General features: G+C 34.2%; 1 protein-coding gene across 5 annotated transcripts in view; it reads left to right on the top strand.

Annotated features, from left to right (window-relative positions):
* LOC123551687 (uncharacterized) overlaps positions 1-15191 on the top strand; it is a 60703-nt gene extending 45512 nt beyond the window's left edge. For all 5 annotated transcript variants that reach the window (XM_053541156.1, XM_053541158.1, XM_053541155.1 and 2 more), the window contains 5 exons: positions 303-437; positions 3146-3301; positions 4040-4198; positions 7390-7457; positions 8088-15191. In XM_053541156.1, coding sequence (XP_053397131.1) covers positions 303-437; positions 3146-3301; positions 4040-4198; positions 7390-7457; positions 8088-9383 — 1814 coding nt within the window. In that variant the 3' untranslated portion in view covers positions 9384-15191. The remainder of the gene's footprint in view (positions 1-302; positions 438-3145; positions 3302-4039; positions 4199-7389; positions 7458-8087) is intronic.
* Positions 15192-19815: the final 4624 nt, after the last annotated feature.

The following is a 19815-nucleotide window of genomic DNA, read 5'->3' as shown; positions in this document are numbered from 1 at the left end:
TTACCAAAGTTAAATTTAATTATGTTTTAGTTAGAACGTTCTGTGTTTTAACTTCTTCTACAAAAAAAACAACACAGAAAAAAACAAAACAAAAAAAAAAAACAACACAAACACAAAACAAAAAAACAAAAAAATAAAATAAAAAAAAAAAACAAAAAAAAAAAAAAAAACGAGAGTTGCCGCATGACCTAAATTGCGTCAGTGTGACGTAAAACCCAACATTTTAATGGTATACATTCAGGATATAAGCTTGTTAAATCGAATACACTTGCGTTAACCGAAAGTTGATTTTTTCCCCGCAGAAATCTATAAACATCCGATGGAAGAGGTAAAGGGGGTTGCAACATTTTTCAACTGCCTGAATGAAAATATGACTGGCACGGAGTTTAGTATCGACCAAGCAGTAGCTGCTGCAAGTGATGCATCTGATGGTGTTGGTAAGTTAAATATTTAGAACTTTGCAGACTTGTTAAAACATATGACAGAAGAGAGGGCAGATCTCGTAGCCAGCATGGTATAAACTCAAATGATGTACAGTAAAACCTGTTAAAATCGACGTGGATTAGTAACATATGAATGTTTTTTGATTTATAGAGGTTGCCGGGTGAAGCAAGTAAATCATAAATATACAATGCATTTGTATTTAAACTCATACATTTGTCTAAGTCCTATTTGATGATAAAATGATCTAAATGAAATCAACGTTTCTTATCTGTCATTATTTATTATACCGTAACACGAGAATCTTATTATATAAAATATAGAGCATTGAATAGTTGCAATGTTATGTCTAGGGCATCTGTTGATTTGTTGATGTAGTATATGATTGTATTTCTTAACATGGAATAATATACACGTAATTCATTCAACGCAATTTAAACAATCCTGCAAGTCGCAATAATAAGAGCTCTCTGATGACAAGACGCTCGGCTACTAGTATTTATTTTTGTCTTATTTATTTGCAATAGCTACTAGACTAAGTATAAAAACATTTAAAAATCGCAAGGCCCAGAGCTTAGACATTTGATATGTAGTACTATCTATTTCATCTCTAACAAGAGTGCTCAAGTCATGTTCCTGGGTTCAAAACTGACCCCGCCCAGGGGTTCGTTTGTTTTACATCACTTTATATAAGAATTTGTTAACATTCTTGTCTAAAACCTAAATGCTTAAAGCTTATATATTAGGCATATAGCATGTTTAGTGGTCCTGTTCCAAATTGTTGAAATATGCAACTGGGATCAAAATTGGCTTCGCCCTTAAACCCTTCTTGCCTAAAACCTCAATGCCTTAAGCATGTACCATTGTTCAAATCATGCCCATAGAGTCAAAATTTGCACAGCCCTGTGATTCACATATTTAAAAACGGTATTGCTATGGGCTTAGATATTTAGCATGCATCATTATGTAATGGTCCTCTGGGGGTCACAGTTTGCCCCACAAATTGGTGTTCAATTGTTTTATATAGACATACATAAGACACCTTTTAAAGGTATTTGATCAGCCAAAACTTAGATATTCGTGTGTTTTGCGTAGGCCTATTGAAGAAAATTCTTCAAAAATCTTCTTATTTAAAACTGTAATGCCATTAGCATAGATATTTGGAATGTAGCGATGCGTAGTAGTCCTGTACCAGGTTTGCTGAAATCATGTCCCAGGTGTGACAAAAACCCAAAGACAAATATCAAACAGGGAATGCCACGTACCAAAAACGCAGCCTCCCCAAAATGAAACCCACAGCACGCACACACACGCACACGCACACGCATACACACACATACATACACACATACAAAGCCAACACACAAGGACAAAACGAACAAACAAAGGAACATAATGGCGCCCCGCCTTGGAACGCTCAAACTTGGCCCCGCTCAGACGTTTACTTTTTGTAAAAGAAAAAACTTAAAAATCTTCTTGCCTAAAACATCAAGCTCTAGATCTTGTAGCCTTGTGTGGTGGTCTGCCAAGTTGTTCATATCATGTATCTGGAGTAAAAATTGATACTCAGTGTTCACCTGTCTTGCATAGACTCGCATAGAAAAACGTTAACGTTCTTTTTGTGGGAACTTGCAAGACATAGAGTTTAGACATTTTGTACGTAGCCCCTTCTAGTGGTCCTCTAACAAGTTTGTTCAAATCAAGACCATGTGATCAAAGTTGGCCCCTTAAGTTATTTCACATTCTTTACATAGACTTGTATAAGAAAACATTTTAATAAGATATCAGAAAATTTGTTTAAGAAAAAGAACTGGTTTATGAGACCAAAGATCAGATTGCATTCCAAACCTTTCAGATATGTAGTGGATGAAAAACCTGCTTACAGGCGTAACAGTATTATGTTGTTACAATGCAAGCCATAATTTAGAAGTCATTTTATATGGTGGAAAGGCTTTGTTGTGTTTAACGTATCGTTTATTTCGTTACCGTTGCATGTGTCATCTAGCGGAAAAAAACTGTTATTTACACTTTTATGTGTCTCTGGTACACGTAGTGTTTATTATTGAGGTTTGGTGCGCATCATAATCAGGGTTACACTCCCCTGTTCTGCCTTTGCCCGTGACCGTTCCAGGGCGGTGTCCTACTGTGTTCCTGTATTATATGTTTATTTTGTCTTTTTTATTTGCCTCCTTATGTTTGTGTGAATGTCAACAATTTATACATTTATATACATACTGTAGGGTTTCTTTTCGCAGAGGCTGCATTCTTTGAACGTAACTTTTCCTTAAGAATTACTTTTTAACGAGTGTGAAAGTATTCGGTCTAATAGTTACTAAAATACGTATTTTTTCAAATTTTATAACAAAATGTATGAGCGAAAAGTGTCATTATATTGTTAAAATGTAAGCTAAATTTATAAAATCTATCTTGTTAAGTAACTTCATGATGACAGATAATAATCTTTCAACCTAGTAATTGCTGAGAAATCAGGTGACATGTTTTGACGCGGATGCAGATACAAACGCCAATGCAGACTCTGGCGAAAAGATGACAAAATAGTTTTTCTAAGTTGAAAACTTCTTTACATTTAATTCGTACACACAAAGTTATATTTGACAGTCCTAGTCAAAATTATGAGTTGTCGTTAAATGGTAACAATGGCCACGTCGATTTACATTTCTACAAAGGGCTTATACCATTTCAGAAACAGAAGCTATGGTGAAACACAATGTTTTGAAAAAAGCTTTGGATAGGTCTGTCCTGTCCATACAATCACTGTCAGGGACGCAGCAGCTGAACTGGCATGGTATATTCCGGGAATGTCAAGCAGCGCTAAAAGCTCTAGACAGTATACCTTCTGGTAGGTATTAAACGCAGCATATATTATGCAATAATTAAAAACAAATGCTAAAAGTTTCATGTAGTTCACTTAAATCCTAAAATAGTTTTAGACACACTGTTGGACTGTAAGTTGGTTCAATATAGACAGTATCATCATGATTAAGAAAAAATGTCAAACACTTCCGTGTTGTGATTTGTTTTGAATTATACAACATAAACCATGAATATGTTAAGTGTAAACAGACCTTAACCGCTTTTCACACTGTGTATTACTGAATGTTCTATGCACACCGCCGTATGAATACACCTGTGTCTCTAAATTTATTTTATTTCGATACAAGTAATATGTGTAAATGTTGAGTTCTGCTTAACCCAGGGCTAGAATACCGTCCATGAATAGGCTCAAAAAGACTGAGCGTGCAACATTTTCATTTATGTCTTGTTGGGCGACCTGTGGTTTTCACGACGTAAAAAGTCACTTTCTCTAGTAAGAAAATACTTCCAGTGTGTTTCTCTAAAATTAATCACCAAACTGAAGTTATATATCAATTTAGATCGGACAGCCTTCGGAATCGAACGGATGTAGAATCTCTTAAATTGAAGTTTCGGGGTTCTGAAACTTATAAAAATTTTAAAATGTGCATAATCCAACCAATCGAAAGAGATTTCAGCTTCCTGTTTCCTATTTATAGGATTATTTTGATCAAAGTTTTATAATGCGACACAAATAACATGACTATGTTTTTATTATTAATAGGCGATGACACTGCCTTTGCGAAAGATATGGTTTTGAAATTCATGAAAGAAAACGTTGTTAAAGCTGGACTAGAGTTTGACGAGGAAGTACTGAGCAATCCAAAATCTCTAGAGTTTGCCATCAAAAGTCTCTCTTGCAAGGAGAAAACTCCTCCACCAAGTAATCATACTTTTATATTTGAGAATATAAAAAAGGGAACAGCGACGTGAGACTGAAAAAAGAAAAACAGTAGAAAGTATTGAACAGAAATAATATTCATATTAGTTGTAAAGACCAAGAGGTTAACATGCATATGTTAGTTATTAATCAGGTTCTATTGAACACATATATCGCGGTTGAGGGGTACTTTTATCTCTCTAACAGATATATCGCGGTTGAGAGGTACTTTTATCTCTCTAACAGATATATTGCGGTTGAGAGGTACTTTTATCTCACTAACATATATATTGCTTCTTTATGTAGTTTAGCACATGTTTAATTGTGTATGTTTATTTGTTGAGTCTAACGTCATACTGAATATTATGTCAAATGGCGACTTCCAACCTGGACAGAACCATCGGCCTTCAATTAAGCCCTGTTCACAATGTCAGTTATTAAAGGGTAGACATAGCTACGTTTAAAAAACGTAGTAAAACGGCAGTGAACGTAGAAATGATGTATTAGATATGGCTTGACACGATATACGTAGCACTAGTAAATTGTAGTCAAAACATACTAAAACGTAGTTAAAACACATGAAATTCCTTCGTACAGAAAAATACTTAACCAAATCTGACTACCACCCAAGTACTAATACGTATTATAGGCTTTAATACGTCATTACTACATCTTAGTCTACGTGTTAGGTATTGCTTGGTATCACTGAGTATTAAGGTATTGGACCCGTAATACAGTATCTTCTTTTTGAAGTATTCAATTCCTGCCATAATCCTACTTTGACTGCAATTTTCAGGGGGGGGGGGGGGTAGGTTCAAATCCCACTGGGACCAAATTTTTTTTCTCCATTCTTTCCTTTTTTTCTAGTAAGTTTCTACTTCTTTCAATACTCATTATGGATGAATTGTACAAACATGGAAAATTTTCATTTTATAGGCGATGTTTTTGCTGTTCAATGTGTATTTACCTCTAAATCAGGAGGGGTAGAGTTAGACATCTTTAAAAATACTGAGTTACTTGCGGTAAAAGTTCTCTATTTTGCCATCATTCTTTAGATTACATATTGTGGAAGAAATGCTATTGCCCCAAGGTTATTTTTGAATAAAGTGAGCAAAATTCAAAACAGACACACTGGATTCGACCTTAATTTTTCAATGTTGGAGTTAGAATTCTGTCTCATTAAATCTGTTTACTTGAGGCACCCTAGACAAAATGATTTTTAAAGTTTTATTTTGTGTTTATAATTGTTTAACAATAGTTTGATGTTTCTTTTATCAAAATTAATGTTGTAATGAATTCTCTGCAAACGTTTTAGATAGTGGCCATCACAATGAATTTTGTCTCTTTTAGAGCGTGAGAAAATACCATAAATTATACAAATTTTACAAAAACGACACGGTGAAAGTTGTTTAAAATTTGCAACACAGTGTGAAATAGGATCAACTGTAAGAATATACCAAGCAAACGCCATTTTTAGCTCATCTGATTTTTTGAAAAAAAATGATGAGTTATTGTCATCACTTGAGCGGTTGTCGGCGTCGGCGTCGGCGTCTGCGTCGGCGTTGCTTGGTTAAGTTTTATGTTAAGGTCAGCTTTTCTCCTAAACTATCAAAGCTATTGCTTTGAAACTTGGAATACTTGTTCACCATCATAAGCTGACCCTGTATAGCAAGAAACATAACTCCATCTTGCATTTTGCAAGATTTATGGCCCCTTTTGTACTTAGAAAATATCAGATTTCTTGGTTAAGTTTTATGTTTAGGTCAACTTTTCTCCTACACTATCAAAGCTATTGCTTTGAAACTTGGAATACTTGTTCACCATCATAAGCAGACCCTGTACATCAAGAAACATAACTCCATCTTGCTTTTTGCAAGAATTATTGCCCCTTTTGGACTTAGAAAATCAGTTTTCTTGGTTAAATTTTATGTTTAGGTCAACTTTATCCTAAACTATCAAAGCTATTGCTTTAAAACTTGCAACACTTGTTCACCATCATAAGCTGACCCTGTACAGCAAGAAACATAACTCCATCCTGCTTTTTGCAAGAATGATGGCCCCTTTTGGACTTAGAAAATATCAGATTTCTTGGTTAAGTTTTATGTTTAGGTCAACTTTTTCTCTTAAACCATCAAAGCTATTGCTTTAAAACTTGCAACTGTTGTTCACCATCATAAGCTGACCCTGTACAGCAAGCAACATAACTCCATCCTGCTTTTTGCAATAATTATTGCCCCTTTTGGACTTAGAAAAATCATTTTCTTGGTTGAATATTATGTTTAAGTCAACTTTTCTCATAAACTATCAAAGCTATTGCTTTAAAACTTGCAACAGTTTTTCACCATCATAAGTGGACACTGTACATCAAGAAACATAACTCTATCCTGCTTTTTGCAAGAATGATGGCCCTTTTTAGACTTAGAAAATCATGGGTAGGACAATATTTCTATTATACAAAAAAAATCAGATGAGCGTCAGCACCCGCAAGGCGGTGCTCTTGTTAAAACATTACAATTAGGGATCCAATACCTTAATACGTTTTACTTCGAGTAGCTACGTTTTACTTCGTTTTTGGTTTTTGACTTTACATGGTAACCCCTAGTCGAAACGTACTGGATCGTAGAATAACATAGCGAATCGTGTCAGACATATATTAAAACATATCCACTTGTAGTGAAAACGTAGCACTGAGCCGTTTTGTCAATCATTATGTCGCATGGCATAAACCCAGGATAAACATAATATCCCCAAAATCGGACAAACTGTGCATAGGGATAGGAGACGTTACAATACATAGCCCTCAATACCTGATAGTTTGACTGGGGATTTAGACAACTGGGTGTATTCTCATGAAATAATTCTATGCCCCAAGCGTGGTTGCGAACCAATGGCGTTAAGGGAACAGCATACATTCAAATAATACTTAACGGTGTTTGAACACACCAAAAACGCTTGTTAAAATTGCCATATAAAATATAACGCAATGGCGTATGTAAAGAAGGCCAGCCAAATGTTATAATCTTTAAAATGTCCTGCTTTCATCTTTGAGCACAGTGAAATTCACAAGTAATTTGAAATATAATTAATGTTTCATTGAACATCGAACGAAAAGCATTAGAATTGTACATACACTGTCATAGTTTTCACAGAAGTTATAACTCTTGATTTTCTTCAATGATTTAATCTATTTTCAGTACAAGTCATGGAAGACGATGAGGCGGTAAGAATGTCTCTACTTAAGGAACATCATTTGGCTAGCAAGGTACATAAGCAAATAGTTCTGCTTAGCACATCTTAATATTATACACTATCTGATATATTTTAAGAATAACTTCTGTCTGACACGGTCATTTGTCGTGTTACAATTTAATGGCCCAAAGTACGTTGAATATATAACTTTTTTAACGATATAATTTTGCAGTTTTGAGCTTTTCAATTTATTAATTTCTACAATAAATGTGTCAGAGGCTACATATGTAATACTATGTGATATTACATGGTTCCTTCAGTAAGCCGTTCAGTAAGTGTATACTTAAACTACATTTCAGCGCCGTTTGTTTTAAATCTCAGTAGAAAAAACAAGAAATACACTTTGAATTCAAAAGGCGTTTCCTTTTCAAGAAAAACAAAATATATAATGAAGTCTCTCTTCCTAAAATATCAGTTTCAGATCTTTTGGACAGTATTTTATTTTTTCTCTTAGCCAGTTTGAACTCCCTTTCTCTGAACTTGGAGCTTTTCACAAATTTGCCCATAACGTATATGAAAGACGTGTATTAAAGTTTCTTATGGTAAAATATCTATATTTTTGGAAGTGTAAACGAGATTTTTGATTCAAACAGTGTTATTACGTATAACAAAAGTAGATATTTAATGTGTTTTACTTTTACAGAAGGCTGGCACAACTGAGTTTGAAACAAAACAGTTACCAGTTATGAAAACCCATAAAGGAGTAGAACATTACAAATCTGTGGAAAACAGTCCGCATAATGACTCCCGAAAAAACAAGAAACTTGCCACTCGTTACTCCGTTTCTGAGGGAAGTGATAGCAGTGATTCCGATAGTCTGAATTTACAATTCACAAATATTAATCTTAGACAAACAGAGGGTTCGATGATGAACGATGTTAACGGGATTACAAACGGGCTGCACTCCAGAAGTCCACCTCCATACACAAGTCAACCAGGACCCTTGGAGACAACAGCACCCTGTCATAACCAGAATGGTGGAGACGGAAATCAATTCCGACCTATTAACACTCAGTTTGCAATGAACTCTGTTGGAGAGCCTCCACCTTGCTACACTTCAACTGACCCGATCCGTTTTGTTCAAGGCATGTCATCAGACGCGAGAAGACAATACGCTGATAACGCTTTACCACACAATAACTCTGATTCAGTTAACCTGTATGAAATTCGATCGCGTTCCTTGCCATCAGTCAACAGCCGATCGTATAACTTCCAAGTTCAACAGCATAATCAAGAAAATACTCGAGAAAACTCCTATCAGGTGAACCATAGACGCCAGGCGAATAATGACAATCCAAATTTTCATCGAGCGGGATCAGATCCAACTTTTAATCGTCCCGTGAACAATGCAGCTAGGCAGCTAGTGGATTATCCGAGGAGAGAAGTGGAAACATCAGTAAGCGACTCTTTGACAGGTCCGCCAGCAATGAATTACATTCCACCGAATATTCAGTTCCACAAAATGGTTCACAATCATCAGGCGGATGGGCATCATGCCACTCAACATCTGCGTGTACATCCAAACACAGACATGAGTAGGCAAGCTTCTGGCCTCCGGATAGCTATACAGAAAGAGCCAATGACAGACACGCATGTGGACCATACATCCGTCCAGTCAGGTTTTTCCTCACAGGGACCAGCAGACATTTCATATAAGCAGTCGCTTAATAACGATCTCAGTGTGGATCAGGAAAATTTCAACCAGGTCTCGCATATTCCATCTTTTCAATCCGACGCTTCATACCATGTTAGACATTTTGGAGAATCGCCACAAAGGTTATTAGTTACCAGCAGCAAAAATGAAACAAAAAGACGATCTCCAACGGCTATAGTCAGTCCTATGCCTAAGCGCCGATCTCCACCTAATATCAACAAGCAGTTACAGAACGAACCAGGGATAGCAACTGTGGCGCCGTCTGATAGATCTAATAAGGTTTAGACAAATATTAAAGGAAGACACAATAGATAGAAAAATTGTTTGAAAGAAAATAGATACAATCGTGCTGTGTCTAACACAGAAAGGACGATGTGAGTGGTTAACACTATGTAACTGAAAACGCCTCAAGGTAAACAAAATGTATTCCAGCAAGATACTGAAAGATGTTTAAATGTGCAAAAATAGTAAACGTCGAACTCTAGTCAGTAGATGGAGGAGTACATTCTCATAACAATATCGATGCACTTTGAAATAGATGTGAATGTATATTTGTATAAAATATGGCAGCTACTGTTAAATTAGAATTTACTCACTGCCGTAATATTATTATGTATATATTATTGTCGCTAATTGTATAGTTTTAGAAATGCAGTAAAATCTTGTATTAATTAATTGTAACACGGCGAAGAGGTTATACGTCTCGCATAGTTATCTTGCGATGCTGTCGTCACGGTGATTTATTGTGTGGAGTATGCATAGCTGATTCAGAGTGTTTAAGTTAATAAAACTGTTAAATCTTAAAAATAATTAATAAATAACCAGCTTCATGTTTTAGCTTTAATCAGTAGATCAGGAACAACAAAAGAAATGACGTTGACGACGTCACATGGTAATGACGTCGCATATATCTAAAAATAGAACAATATCACAAAAACCACGTTTCTGTTATGTTGTGTTTTAATTTGGATACGTCAGTGGTCTTGCTAGGTTGAGATGACGTCGCCGTTGTCATGTTTTATTTTATATAACGTTAGAATTCATGACAATTTAGGAATCGTGAGTCTTCCATGATAACTTGCCATAACTAACTTGTGAAAAACTTTACCACCATAATATTTGCAGTCAGGGTTTGCATTGCTACATGAATAGTTTTCTTAATTTGTTTTATTTACTCATTCGTGGTTTACCTCGAAACGAATCTCATCTGTAAATAGTATTTAAATCTATATGTAAATCTTGCTTAATTTTCACACACTGATTTTTAACGTTTTCAAACTAGATATTATTAGTATGAATGCGTCTCATTGTTACATTTTTAAGAAGTATTGAATAACTTTTACAGTTGATAATCAGAAATTATAGGAAATCTTGCAGATCAGGCATTTATTGAATTTTAGAATATCAAGTAGATATTGCCAAGATTTATGTCATTTGTGTATGTACCATAAAAAGGCACTTATTTGTACATAACTGTGTCATTGTAAATATATTTCTGTTCCAATCTTTTTTAACATTATGTTAATGGTTACAATTAAAATTCTATAGGTGATGTGATGTTATGCTAATAAACATGTCAACTAAGTAGGAATACAATATACAGCCATAAACATACATGACAAGGATCCAGTAGGAATTTCTAAGTCACTAGTTCATTGAAATATAACGATAATATTTGTCCCAGTGAGAAACATCAGCACTACAACATTGTCATTAACCAGAGAAAAATAAACTGTCTAGGAATTCTGAATTATGCATTTAATTTACATATCTCAAAAATATGTTTGTAATTGTAATTGAAGTAACTTTCATAGAACTAGCTAAAAACGTCATGATGTTTCACGCGAAGTTGTACGTCAAGTAAAAGTTGTCCACCCCATTGAAAGACATGCTTCTTTTGTTTGTTTTACGTCTTAAAACTAACATCAAATTATATACTTCAACTACGGATACCCGAGACCCTAATATTATACATGGTGTCCATTCGCAGATTTTCTTCTTACGTTGAGCTTACGTTTATTATACAGCATAGTGTACGTGTATCTTAATGCCATGGTAATAAATTGGTCACATGGGTTGATAAGATAAAAAGAAATCGTTAAGTTATATATATATTTATATATGTTTATATATGAAAGTGTAACTTTTCAATTGTGTTTTTTGTTATTATAATTCTTAAATAGATACATCTTGCCGAATAGTTCGTGTAGAACATTATCTCTTTTCATACCATGAATTATTATAACAATGTTTACTTGCATTCTCATGACACAAATGACTGCGATTGCAAAGGTAACCGTTTTTTTTTACATTTCTTTCTTGCCATTTTTTTAAATCCGGTTTGAAAATATTTATTCTGTATTTTAGTGTTCCTGTTGTACTGTAGAAACACTTTACAACTTTGAGTTTTGTTCTTATGGCATTTTATAAAATCTGACAGTTTATAAATTTTTCGTAGAAAGGTGCTTTTACTTAAATTACTTGTATTACAGCTAATTAATTTACTTCAGTTACTTTAGTTGAGTTAGTAATTACCTTTGCTTTAATTATAAAATTTCTGTATTATAAAATAAACTTGGTTGTACATTTTCCAAAGTATTTTATTGTTTTTAATGTAATCAGATGAGTTTGTAGAATTGATTAATTGGCATAAAGTGTATCATTACTAGTAATGCAATATTATGTATGATACATAGCAGTGTTTTAAGGAATAATATGATGAATGGTTCGATTTATCATTTTATGAGAAAGAAATACAAGAAAAGCTGGCAATCTGTATCCTAGTTACAGTGAAATTCTAAGGGATTCGCATTACAAATAGAGAATATAAACATGCCTTTTTGCACAATTGTTTGTTTTGAAGGCAAACTATTTTTGGATAGGTTTTGAATCTTTCTTGAAAAGTAAAAATTAACTTTGTTACAATTTGTGACTTAAAATATATATAAATTGTTTTGTCGACATTATACAGTACCGTATTCAAAGAGGAAAATGCTGTAAACTATATCCGATACAAGCATGTTTTTGCAAGTTATCTATATATCTTTGGATTTATAAGCATTAAATGTGTGTATATTTGTGCTGATGAGTTCAAAACAATATGTTTAAGGTTGTATTGTTTTTTTTTGACAAGGCATACAACACACATCTATACAACGCATTTTTTTCAACGATTGAAGTCGTAGTCTTAGCAATTTTTAAAGCTGATTTGCCTGTTTGAAAATTCTTCCATCGTGTTAAAAGCATAACTGTGTAACTTCATGATATTTTTGAAAAGTGGTGCCATATGTGTATATATTCTTTTTTTCCTTAATGTATGTAAAGAAGTAGATATGCTTTAGATGTTTATTGCTATGGTGCACATTGTGTAGATAAACATTGTTTTACCAGTTGTTAAGCAATTGAGTAGGAGTTAGATGTACGAGGAGGTCATATTTCCGAATTATGAAATGTAGAATTCGGAAAGTGTTTTCTTCCTCGCTTGGTGCTCAGCATTAAGAGGGTTGTTCTAGGAGTGATCAGCCCGGTGTCAGTGGTGCCAATGTGATTGGGTGGGGTATCATGTCCCGTATCTGTGGCTTCATATTCCAGTGGGGCAGCACTCTTCAAATTTGTTGAAAAAGACGCTTAGCCCGAACACGCACACACTTATGCACTGGGAGAAGGGAGAGAGAGAGAATTTTATAGCTGCCAAAGAATATTTGTTGAAGGTAGACAAAGACATATACTCGACATACAAATTGTAATCACTTTTGGATAAAAGGGTTATATGAAGCAACGATTTGTGTTGTTAATAGATCTCAATCATAAGTACAAGTTTCGACATATACTTAGTTGAAATGTATTTTTTTGTGTATTTGGGACCAGAACAAGACATTTCAAACAGGAGGGCAAAATGACAGTATTTATTTTTTTTTATACAAAACTCTTGCTATTTGACACGTGCGTCTGTCAGTCCGTCCGTCCGTCATATTTAGTGTCCGGAGTATAGCTTTAAAACCATTCAATATACCGACTTCAACCTTTACATATAGGTAGGTGGTGATTAGACGATGCGAAGAATAACCCAGGTCGGTAGGTCAGAGGTCAAAATCACAAAGTGAGCTGAAAGGTGAAATCTGACGTCAGATTTTGAGTCCAGACAATTATATTTAAAAAGCACTCAACCCTCGACCCCAACAATTACCACATTACCTCCATTCCCACAACATGCTCACATACAACAAATTTACTTCATTGTGCTGAATGATCAAATAAGCTGTAAGCTGGCATGGATATATAGCTATATCCCAACTTTGTGGAGCGCCTGTTATAGGTTGTGTAATTATCTCTTATAAAAAAGTTTTCTGAAAGAGTCAACATACAATTGTTTCAGCATAAACATTGTTGACGTTATACGTTGCACCTGACGTTTTACCTGATGCAGTATGAGAAAGCTGTAGTGAAACTTTTCGATCTGTATATGTCTAAAATGATTGTGGACTTTTAAGAAAACAAGCAAACAAACAAAACGAACGAAATAAATGATGTGTTTGATTTAATTGTTGAATATTGTGAAGGAAATAATTAAATTGATGAGAGGAGGAAATTGTATAATATACAGGATGGAAGTTGTTTCATTTCGTCTAGAGAGCAACCATGGCCTAAAATAAATACTCTTTTGTCGATATACGATATGTTGACTACTTCAAAACAGTGGAAATTGTTTCATGTAAAATATGACGTGGATTCAATTTTGTATCAATTCTTTTTACATGTATAACATATGTTTAAGCAACTTGTATATAGATATGAAATATTGACATATGCTCGTGTATATATAGTGAGGAGATGATTAATGATTTTTTTTATTTCATAAAGTAACATGTGTTCACTTATTATATTGCTAAAGGTTTATTATATGGTTCAGCATGAAGAGTTCCTTTTTTTGTGCAAAAACATGACAGACGTCTAAAGTCAGTTATGTCAGTACTCAGGTGACCACATTTTGCAAGTTTAAAATGGTGCAGTATATTTGTTATAACGTTTAGTATGTGCATATTTTCATGATGTATGATCCAGGTATTGACGGCATTTTACATACTTCGGTATCATTTCCTTTGTCAGTCATTTCGTAGCTATTACCAAAGTCAGTGCAGCATTACCTTTAGTTTAATAGATTACTTGATGATGTCCACGTTTTAATTTCAAAACATACTAGACTATGGATATACATTTGTTTCTACGCAAATGGTACACTCTATATAGGCATTTATGCTCCTAGAAATCATCTAGGGATATGGATAACATTCGACTTCTTTTGTATTATGCTGCACTCAGTGTTTCAGACCTGTTTATCAGACTTTTCATCTATTTACACAAGAAAAATGCAGTATTTTACAATAATTCATTTCGTTTTTAAAAGATCTCTATCTGAGTGTATTTTGTAAATTATAAAAGATCTCACTCCAACTGAAACGTCTCGACATATTTATGGTAAAAGTTGTATCAAATTGTTTAGTTGCAGGGTACTGTTTATATATTTGTTTTGAAACTACAAAACTAGCTATATACATATAATAATTTACACGGACAAAATAGTTCCTTTATAGCTTCTTCTATTGTACCAATATATAAGTTTTTAAACAAGTACTCAAGTCAAAGAATGAATCGGACATTCATTGTATGTCCCCTTCTTGTTCGAACTAGATACTTGCATCTTATCTGTCAGTCTACCACATTCCTGTTCGGTCAATAACCCGCAATTATGCAGGTTTCAGATTCCAAGGTTAAAGGTCAAAGCCATTTTCATCTCTGATCTTTTCTTTTTATGTATGTATTGATATTGAGATATTTGTGTATATAAAGTCGACTGTTACATGCAAGATCCAGACAATTAGCTAAAAGGTTATTTACCTCGAGAACATCTCATATCCATGAATATATATTCACACACAGTCACCCATAACAATATAATAATATATTTGTATTGTTTGGCAAATTTCTACCACTTTTCTATTTTGATTAGATTGTAACATGTTTAAAAGAAAATTAAGGTCGGCCATTCCATTTGTTGTACATATGTTGTAGTGTGAATAAATACGGAATATTTCATTTTTGTTGTTGTTGTTTGTTTGGCCGCACGCATTCGCAGTTATGTTCATGTAGCATCTTCCAGCTTAAATGTCTCTGCCACGATTAATCATTCCTTTCAAAACCAACTTAATGTTATCCTCATATTAATTATTATTATACACATAATATATAGCTGGACCTAAGTTATGTGAAGCTATATTATCAATTATTTTGCGACCATGTAACTCGACTTTACATGGACATTCACCCAAAGTTTTTGGAAAAATGAGCTTTTACTTTACAACATTTATGTTAACGAGAAATAAACATTTTTGAATGCGTAAGAGGTATTGAGTTTTCCATTTTTGTTTTTCACTATTTGTGCTTAAGTCGTAGTATGATGTAGAATATTCTGTCAGCAATCAAAACACGAATTTGAATGTGTAATTCTAAAATGTACGTGCTTTCTGATAGTCCTCAAAGGTTGTTTTAGTAAGTAAACTGAAAAGCAAATAGAAGATATTTTTGTTGCCTCAAGTATTAACGCTTCCAGTTTTTGTCAGGCATATTTTTTAGCATCTAAACACCTACAACAATAATCCTATGTTTTGAAACGCACCTCACCACTTCTTTTTTGTTTTCTTTTTTTTTCATTTGCCCAGTCAAACATTTTTTATAATTAAACAGTCATGTAGGTCATTAGAATCAAATGTATTCAGGAATTAACGTTTCTCGGTAATATTTCTATTTGTCTCATTTTTATTTTGTGTTTTTTTCCTCTCCACATAATGTCAACGTTGTTCATCTTATTATTTTTTTCCAGTTCCTAAGCTTCTCAAGTCCCCTCAGTCTCGTGTGTTGCCCGTTGTTAGTTTAATGTTACATGCATTGCCCTTTGGCCGTCTCTTTTTAGATCACCTGAGCCGAAGGCTCATGGTGAGCTATTAGGATTGATGAATGTCCGTCGTCCGTTCGTTCACATTTAGTTTGTTTACATTCTAGCATCCACAATTTTGAAGCGATCGTAATCAAACTTGGTCAAAATGTGTTTTGTCACAAGACCTCGGATATGGGCTAGAGTTTTTACTATGTCCAGAGTTATGTGCCCTTGATTGACAAAATATGCTATATTTCACTTTGTTTACACCTTAGCATCTTCATTAAAATTTTCTTCATCAGTCCTAATCATATTTATACAGAATGTGTATTACATCAAGATCTTAAATTAATTAGATTATTACCGAAATCGGGCTTGTAGGACAAGAGTTATGTGCCCTTGATTGACAAAATTTGCTATATTTCACATTATTTACACTCTAGCATCTTCATTCCTTCACCAATCCTAATCATATTTACATAAAATGTGTATGACCACAAGATCTTGGATGAGTTTGATTATGAGCAAAATCGAGCAGTTAGGACCAGAGTTATGTGCCGTTGATTTACAAAAAATACTATATTTTACGTTGTTTACACTCTAGCGTCTTCATTTCTTCACCAATCTAAAAGGTATTTACATAGTATGCGTATTGCCATAAGGTCTTGAATGAGTAAAATTTTGATCAAAATCAGACAAGTAGGACCAGAGTTATGGGCCCTTGATAATATTTACACAGAATGTGCATGATTAAAATATCTTGGATGAATTCCAAGAGCTACATCAGTTTATTAGGACCAGAGTTATGTGCCCTTGATTTATAAAAAAATGCTATATTTCATTCATTACATTGTTTTGTACTTTTAGTTCACCTGAGCACTGTATCTGTATGAAACTTTGTCAGAATATTTGTCTTGATGATCTGTAAGACAAGTTTGAAACTGCGTCATGTAGGGTTAAAAACTAGGTCAGTAGGTAAGATCAAAGAAAAATCTTGTTAACACTCTAGAGTCCACAGTTTATGTTTGAAACTCATAAGAATTAGTCAGAATGTTTGTCTTGATGACCTCTAGTCAAGTTTGAATCTGGGTTATGTAGGGTGAAAAACTAGGTCACCCATTCAGATCAAAGGAAAAACTTGTGAACATTCTAGAGGCTACAGTTGTGACTCAATCTTTATGAAGCTTAGACAGAATGTTTGTCTTGATGATTTCTAGGTCAAGTTTGAAACTGGGTTATATGGGGTAAAAAACTAGGTCACTCGGTCAAATCAAAGGAAAAGTTTGATAACACGCTAGAGGCAACATTTAGAAACTTATGTTCATGAAACTTGGTCAGAATGTTTATCTTGATGATCATTTGGCCAAATTTAAATCTGGGTTATGTGGGATCAAAAACTAGGTCAGTAGGTTATATCAAAGGAAAATCTTGTTAACACTCTAGAGACCACAATTTAATTTTGAAACTCATGAGAATTGGTCAGAATGTTTGTCTTGATGACCTCTAGGTAAAATTTGAATATGGGTTATTTGGGGTCAAAAACTAGGTCATTCTGTCAAATCAAAGAAAAACTCTGTGTGTGCAATTGGGGCTGCATGTTTGACTGGATATTCGTGCAATTTGATCATAATGATTTTCATGATGAAATTTAGGTCAATGTTGAATCTGGGTTATCTGGTGTAAAAAACTAGGTCGCCTGGTCAACTAAAAAACATTGTGTATGCAATAGGGGCTGCATTTTTCATTTGATGTGCATGAAACTTGGTCAGAATGTTTGTCTCTATTAAATCTCGGATGAAATTTTATCAAAAACCAGTTCACCAGGTCAAATAAAAGAAAAAGCTTGTTCACACTCTAGGGGACACATGTTTTATTCTATCTTCATAAAACTTGGTCAAAATGTTTGTTATCATGAAGTCATGGACGATTTCGAATCTAGGTCAAGTGGGGTCAACAACTAGGCTACTATGTCAGGAAAAGCTTGTTTACACTCTAGAGGCAACAATTTTTCTCCAACCTTCCCGAAACTTTGTCAGAATGTTTGTTTCCATGAAATCTTAGACTCATTTTTATCTTGGTCATGTGGTATCAAAAACTAGATCACTAGGTCAAATCAAAGAAAATGCTTGTTTACATTCAAGATGCCATATGTTTGGTCCAATTATAATGAAAATTGGTCAGAATATTTGTCTCTATGAAATCACTAGGTCAAACATGTTTACACTGTTATGGTGTGTTACTCAGGTTACCGACTTAGGGCCATCTTTGCCCTTTTGTTCGTTATAATTATCTGTCTGTTACCTAACAGGTGAATAATCTAGCTTCATACTGATCGGCTATAGGTCTATTTCATATGAGATTACAGCGGCTCTCAAAATCGTTTATCTTTATCATGCGTCCAATTCACTTCTTCATTTACACGATTTTTTGGTTTCTTATTGCGTACACGATAGTACATTAAAAAATGTACCAACATTGAATATTTTAATATACAACTTTTAATTGTCGTTTATAGTTGTACTACTTACATGTCAGAGTTACCATCTCTAGTTTTACCATACGCCAGCTTTTCCCGAAAATAAAATACATCATTCAAGCGACCTTCCTAGCGAAATTATAACGGTGATTGTATATTCTTAGGATGGCCAGCACATTTTTTTACAATCTCGCCAGGATACGTATGCTTTTGACAACACAAAAATGACGTCAGATGGCTTTCAGCTTTTCCCAGAAGTAAAGAAAATGAAATTACACAGGCTAAACTTGAGAACGAAAGTCACATTTGCATTGGTCGATAGCCAGGGTCCATGCGCAGGGGTCACCCCGTCTAGATGTATATGCGTGGACTTCTTGTTTTTTGTTTGTTTTTGTTTTGCTAATAAGGAGTCAGTTTTCAGCAGTTTCTAATGATTTGAAAACACCTGAGCTTTAACACGACATGTCAGCTTTTCATCTATAAAACATATTTGGACTCGGAATGAACACAAAAATCCCACAGGGGTCTGTAACGAAGCAAGGGTATATGGAGATTTTTGGAACTTCGTTAAATCGTTCAAAAGGTCCTATTTGATGTTGTCTAAAAGTGTCAGTATATGCCTCGGATGTCAGATATTTCCTTATTTTAGAGCTGCAAACATTTCAGAAATATTTTCAAAATGAATTTCGTGTAATAAATGTTGATTCTACGGAAGCGTGAAAGGACCATCGGACGTTAATACGTTTAATTACGTTACGGCCACGGAAAGGATATAACGCATTTATCGTTCACTCTAGTAGAAATTTGGAATAGATTTAACATTTGCATTGAACACGCGGCAGAATTATGCCATGCAATAATGACAGTAGGTGACATATTATTAGATCTTAATGATTATTTATAAAACGAAATTGCTGAGTAAAATAAATGAATGCTTAAAGACACTGATTCTGGTATGCCTGGTATGTGGCCTATGGAGATGATAAGGTCTGCGTATTGGCGATAAGGGCCAATACACAAGTCAGGACCATTGGTAGACTTGCTTCTGTTTATCATAATAAGCTACTGTATAGCTACTGTGCAGTAAATAAATTGCAGGTGATATTTCTCACCTTTATAGCAAATCAGTTCTCACCTTTATAACGGGCTTAGAAAGCTTGATTGAATTAGGGCTAAATAAACAAAGTGATAAGATACAACAGTGTTTTATCATATTTTTAATAAAGTAAGTTTTTTTTACAATTACATCTCATTATTGCTGTTTTTTATTATCAAAAATATAAAAAATGCATTCAGGCACATAGCTTTTA

Source organism: Mercenaria mercenaria, chromosome 4, assembly GCF_021730395.1.
Source record: "Mercenaria mercenaria strain notata chromosome 4, MADL_Memer_1, whole genome shotgun sequence".
In the NCBI taxonomy this organism is placed as follows: Eukaryota; Metazoa; Mollusca; class Bivalvia; order Venerida; family Veneridae; genus Mercenaria; species Mercenaria mercenaria.
This window is presented reverse-complemented; position numbering and strand designations above follow the sequence as displayed.